This window comes from Neophocaena asiaeorientalis, unplaced genomic scaffold, assembly GCF_003031525.2.
Source record: "Neophocaena asiaeorientalis asiaeorientalis breed wild unplaced genomic scaffold, Neophocaena_asiaeorientalis_V1.1 scaffold598, whole genome shotgun sequence".
NCBI lineage: Eukaryota > Metazoa > Chordata > Mammalia > Artiodactyla > Phocoenidae > Neophocaena > Neophocaena asiaeorientalis.
Window position 1 is genome coordinate 1,140,823 of NW_020173036.1, and position 5,816 is coordinate 1,146,638.

At 45.8% G+C, this 5,816-nt stretch overlaps 1 protein-coding gene and 1 non-coding gene across 3 annotated transcripts; both read right to left on the reverse strand.

The window, feature by feature from the left end:
* FMC1 (formation of mitochondrial complex V assembly factor 1) lies at positions 1 to 3,664 on the reverse strand. Of its 2 annotated transcripts, none has more exons than XM_024742489.1 (2): positions 3,455 to 3,664; positions 1 to 295 (listed from the first exon to the last, which is right to left on the reverse strand). In XM_024742489.1, the coding sequence occupies exons 1-2, from the start codon at positions 3,590 to 3,592 to the stop codon at positions 92 to 94; spliced, it is 342 nt and encodes a 113-aa protein (XP_024598257.1). In that variant the 5' UTR covers positions 3,593 to 3,664; the 3' UTR covers positions 1 to 91. The 2 variants fall into 2 exon arrangements, with proteins under 2 accessions (XP_024598257.1, XP_024598256.1); XM_024742488.1 differs by lacking the exon at positions 3,455 to 3,664 and adding an exon at positions 3,002 to 3,373.
* Positions 3,665 to 4,226: 562 nt separating this feature from the next.
* On the reverse strand, positions 4,227 to 4,299 carry TRNAR-CCU (transfer RNA arginine (anticodon CCU)). Its single transcript has one exon. It is a non-coding gene; the product is annotated as a tRNA-Arg (tRNA).
* Positions 4,300 to 5,816: the final 1,517 nt, after the last annotated feature.

Here is a 5,816-nt window from a genome sequence, read left to right on the forward strand (position 1 = left end):
TAAACTTTAAAAAAAATTTAATGATAAATACATATTGATAGAAATTATTAAATTCTTGTATGAAGGCAGCATCCAAGGAATCTCTCCATTTTCATGGCTCCCAGCCCTTCCCTCCAGGCTGTTGGGGCAACTTGAGACCCACTAAGCCAGCCGACTCCTCCACTGAGCGCTCACCCTTGCCATGAAATTCCTGGTGAAGGGCCACATGTTCTCGGATGCTGCGCAGAAGGCAGAGATAGGTGGCAGCTTGGAAATGAAGCTCATGCTGGGCTCTGCACAACTTCTCACTGGTGACCTGGAGAAGTAGCAAGGTCAGATATTCTATTAACAGCCCAGCTGCAGATACAGGTCCACAGAGAAAGATTTATTAAACAAGCATTCTCTAGAATGAAAGTAAATTGCAGAGGACATACAAACATGTGTTTGTGTATCTTAATAACATATATAAAGGCACTCTGTACGTATATAGAGGCACTCTGTAACTGCTGCTGATTAGGAAAGCTGGCACCTAGTAATCAAAGAGGAATTTTACAAAGAGTTTCACTGAAGCATTTCATCATGTCCTCAAATTTTAATACTGGAAAAAAGTTTATCTCTTGGTTAAACACCCTCATTTAACGAATGAGGGAACTAAAGCCCAGAGAGGCTCTATGGTTGGTTAATGGCAGAGATGGGGAATATAGTCAGGTCACTGATCATTAACATCACCTAAGGAATGAAATACAGAACTTTCTCCCCTTCAAACAAGTGAAGGGCTGCTTTATTTTATGTGACTGTGGACTTCGGTTAATATGGCATATGCCTTTCATTTCAATGAAAATTAAAAACTTATTTTTCTGAAAAATAGCTTTGTCCTCACCAGTAACAAAATGAAGGTTTTATAAATAAAAGTAATATGCATATGTTCATACTACTTAATTATACTCACTCTCACAATTTACTTATTCATCTGAAAAATCTGTATTTTGATGACCTTTAGAAGCTGGAAATGCCATATCCATTCCAAAGTGACTACAAACTTTGTTTTTTCTTCATCATAATTAACTTCCAGATTAAATTAGTACACAGACTTTACTTGAACTAGTTTTATGTTCTGAGGCTGTGAGAAAGGGGCAGGAAAGGTAAGACAAAGATGTGTGCATAGCCTCAAATGACTTAGGGAGCCCTGTTCAAGTGTGGATTAATCTCTGGACACCACTGCCTACATATGTCTCTCTTTGACCTTTCTTTACTTGAATATCTAGGTTTGGAATCTGAAAACTAGAATGTGTGCTTTAAGATTTGCAGATCACATATATGAAAATGGCACCTATAAACTGCTCAAAAATAAAATTCATCTGCTTTAATCAATTTAACTTTTTATAATTAAAAATTTATGAGTGACCAACACTAATGTCAAGCTTCAACAAAGGGTAACATTCATTTCTATTATATAAGTCTAAATTGATAGAATCTGAAACAGGAATTCTATGTTAGTATAGGACAGAACGTAACTGAGCTTGATTCAGCCTGAATCAGAGGAGTCAGGAGAGAAGGATCAGCAATATAACATAGTAAATGAACCACAAGAGACCAAGAGATCTAATGAAATAGGAAATTGTATTTTCTCTATGGAGAAAGGGGAGATCCCTCCCTAACTGAATCCCTTCAGCCTAGGGAGAGGAGACAGAAAATGGGCATAGATTATTGAGTTAGCTCTGAGCCAGCAGGAAATAGAACCCTTCCCCATATCCTCATATGCATTCCACAGAGTGGTGTTTCTGGAATTTTTAGCATGAATTTCAGGTGTATTTCCAAGGAATTTCAGAGCCATTACCAAGGCCTTCTCAAGGGCAATAATGTTGCCTCCATTAGGTACAACTATAATCATGTCACCTTAAAAATCTTAAGAGTGACTTCCCATTACATTTCCAATAAAGTTTAAATTGCTGCCTACCACCTACCTCATCTTCCTCCACCACACCCTAAACCTTAACAGCTCTCACCTGTCAGTTCCTCTCACCTCTGGGCTTTCAGTTATGCACCTTCTTTACTTGGACCTCATCTTCCCCAACCCCCACTTACTTGCTAACTCTAATTTATTCAAGTCCCTGGTTAATGAATTTCCTACTGAAAGCCTACTCCTTCAGTATGCCAGGACCCCTGTTGTCTATTTACTCCCTTAGCACTTGTTTATTCTAAGTCCTTGGTTATATGGCTCCTCGGGTGGATTGTAAGCTTCCTAAAAGACAGCACCCATGTGGCTCTTATTCGTCGTTTTTAGCCAAGTTCATAACAGTCCCTAATATTGTGACCTTTTAAAAGTTAGTTAAGGATTTCCCTAGTGGCGCAGTGGTTGAGAGTCCGCCTGCCAATGAAGGAGACACAGGTTCGTGCCCCGGTCCGGGAAGATCCCACATGCCGCGGAGCGGCTGGGACCGTGAGCCATGGCCGCTGAGCCTGCGCGTCCAGGGCCTGCGCTCCGCGGCGGGAGGGGCCACAGCAGGGAGAGGCCCGCATACCGCAAAAAAAATAAATTAGTTTAAGTTTAGTTCTAACATTTTGCATTCTAACTTCCATGGCTCAGAAAATCAAGAGTTAGGATGACGGTTCTCCCCTTTCCCACATTGCTCAAAAGACGCTAAGTTTCCTTTGCTAAAGCCCAAGCTGACTCTCCAATTTATTATTTCTGAGAAAGGCTGCAACTTCTTTCCAAGCCAGATCAGGAACTCTAAAGTCAGCAATTAAATGGAAGACTCTTATTTGGGAACCAAGTAACCTAGAGCCTAGTTGTTCCTATACATGTGCTTGTACAGGTCAACTGTCCCCGAGCCTCAGTTGCCCCTTTTGAAGAAAGAAACTATCTTCCATCCGATCTTGCCTAAGGGGTAGAAGGAGTGCGGATTTCACAAAGGGATTTTCCAAGAATGAAGGCCTCCCATATGTACGTATTTATCTACTACAGGCGGAAAAACTGTTGTCTGGTCACATATCGCGTTAATGTTGTAACTCACAGTACCACCTCATTAAAGGTTTCTAGCTCAGCTCTGCAAGGCACCATTCCCCGAAGCGGCGTAGTCCTGCTCTTCAAGAAGCGCCCAATATTTCCTCTCTGCATCAAAAACCGGTTCCCAGAATAGCTCTCCTCCGGGAAGGAGAGTGTTGGGTAGATGCTGTGGCCTGTGACGCTACACTCTCCACCAAGGACATCTTTTTTCTTGTCCCTCTCTATTTCCGCCATTTCACTTCCTTCTGACTTTCCCCTCCACACAGGCCAAAGACAGCCAATGAAATCCTCAGGGACGGCTCCACCCCAGGATGACTTTGCCTTCCCGCCGGTCCTCGATCTGTTTGGAGGGAACCAGAGCCTCAGAAATGAGGTCTAAGGCCAGGCGCGCTCCACCCTGCCCAGACCCGACTCTCCCTCCCTTCCCGGGAAAGGGACGCTGGAGCCCCCGGACACGGGCTTCCGTACCCGATGTGCACGGAAAGCCTTCACGAGGTACCGATAGGCCGCGGTGTGGCGATAGGGTCGGCCTGTGGCCGCGTTCAAGTAGCGCAACTCTCGGAGAAGGCCTCGCCAAGTACGCAGCGGTGACCCCAAGGCCGCCATTTTCCCGTCGTCCGAGCCTGGCGCGGGACGGCGCCCTACTCCCCTCTTACTCCCTCACCACCCCCTTGCTCAGCCGCTTAATGGTACGGTCGGAACCAGACTGCCGGCTCCCCCTATCGACTGCAGGACAGTGGAATGTCTCACTTCCCTTCTTTGCGGAGCGTTATTAATCGAACACCGAGCGGCGTCCTAAGGTGTTAAGACGAAAGCAAACGAAAGCCGAGTGTAACTGAAGAGCCTGGAGAAAGGCCGGGCAAGGGAAAAGAAGGTCCTAGTTCCTTTCCTGACTGCGTCATTTCAGACGCCATTCGCTGACAGACCGCTGACTCTGGAGAAAATGAGGGCACGTCGGAAGTGGGTGTCAATTTGAAATAGAAAACTTTGAGAAGATTTTATGTCTAGAAGGGATGTCAAAATTCAACGTGCTGACTTAGCAGAAATCTTAATGGGGTTACGGCTCAGAAGAAGGAAATGGGAGTGTGTTGATTCTCGCAAACTGTAGCCTAACACCTAGAAAAACCACGCATACATTTTCCATCTTTAAAGAGTAAAATTAAGTTCGCATTTTTCGCTATAATTGTTTAAGAAGGGGGAAAGGTAAAAAGTTTTATTATTTTAAAGGCAAAAGTACAATCACCCCAGATGGGACTCGAACCCACAATCCCTGGCTTAGGAGGCCAATGCCTTATCCATTAGGCCACTGGGGCTTCGGTGAATAATGTGCTCAAACAACGTATTCAATTTTTTTCCTCCTTGGTACGTCATCGTCATCTCAGTTTCTTTTTAACCTATCCTAGGAAACTACACTTAGTACCATTAATGAGGTGCGAGGCATGCTGGGAGTTGTAGTTAAGAGAACAAATATCCGCCTCACAGCTCCAAAGGTTTTACCCTCGAAGCAGCACCGATGCGCCGGACGGAGATCGGGCACGCGCACGGTTTTGCGTACGCGTTTCCTACGCGGTAGCTCCCGCGCCTGCGCAAAAGCGCGCATACGACGTCGCGGAGCCGACTGCACTGGGCACGCTAGCCGAATCTCCCAGATTCGCCAGCTGAGCTTGTGCTTCGTTGGGTTTTCACCGGAAACAGCCGGCCCCTTCCGGTGTTGCGGCTTTCCGGCCTTGGCTTGGCTGCATCCTGCCATTAGGTGGCGTGCGTGGCGGTCATTTTGTTTCCGGTTGAAACACAGGCCATTTCCGCAGAGCAAGTGGCCAGTTAGAAACGGTTATCTTGCCTTCTGAATTGGCAGGTTAGTGGTAACCATGGGATAGCAGGGAATTAGAATTAGTTAATTCACTAGGAATTAATTATAAACAATTAGGAGTTAATTTTCTGTTTCTTTTCCTGTTTTAATAAATTGGACAAGTCACTTCTGAGTCTCAGCCGACTAATCCCTTGCTTAAAATCTCGCAGTGGCTCCCCGTTGCCCGTAAGGTAAATTTCAGACCACTGGACCCTACCTAAATTGACCCTTGCCTGTGTCTTAACCTTCATCTCCTCTCACCCTCTGCTCAGTGTAGCCGAACTTCTCTGTCTTCCTCTCCACATTTTTTAAATAGATTTAATTAATTTTATTTGTTTTTGGCTGCATTGGGTCTTTGTTGCTGCATGCGGTCTTTCTCTAGTTGCGGCGAGTGGAGGCTACTCTTCGTTGCGGTGCGCGGGCTTTCATTGCGGTGGCTTTTCTTGTGGAGCACGGCCTCTAGGCGCGTGGGCTTCAGTAGTTGTGGCTTGTGGGCTCAGTAGTTGTGGCTCGCAGGCTCTAGAGTGCAGGTTCAGTAGTTATGGCACTGTGGCTCGCGGGCTCTAGAGCACAGGCTCAGTAGTTGTGGCACACGGGCTTAGTTGCTCTGCAGCATGTGGGATCTTCCAGGACCAGGCAAGCCCCCCCTCCACATTTTGTGTTATTCTCTTTGCCTGAATCTTAACCATTCGCATTAATATTCCTATTCACCTTTCGGGCTTCAAGTTTTCTCGGGAAGTCTAGGTCAGACACTTCTCCAGGCCTTTATGGTCAGCATGGCAAGGTTAAAATGATTCACTTCACCTCCTGTGGGCTCCTCTAGATTCTCTATGTAATCTTACCTTTTACGAGTTATATCACCTGTGTCTCAGCTTCATCATCTTCCTCACAAGCCAAGATGCAACTGCGCAGACTCCGGACTCCCCATTTGCATGGGGCTCTCTTCATAGGTCCCTCTCAGGGTTCACCAGCTCTAGCTGT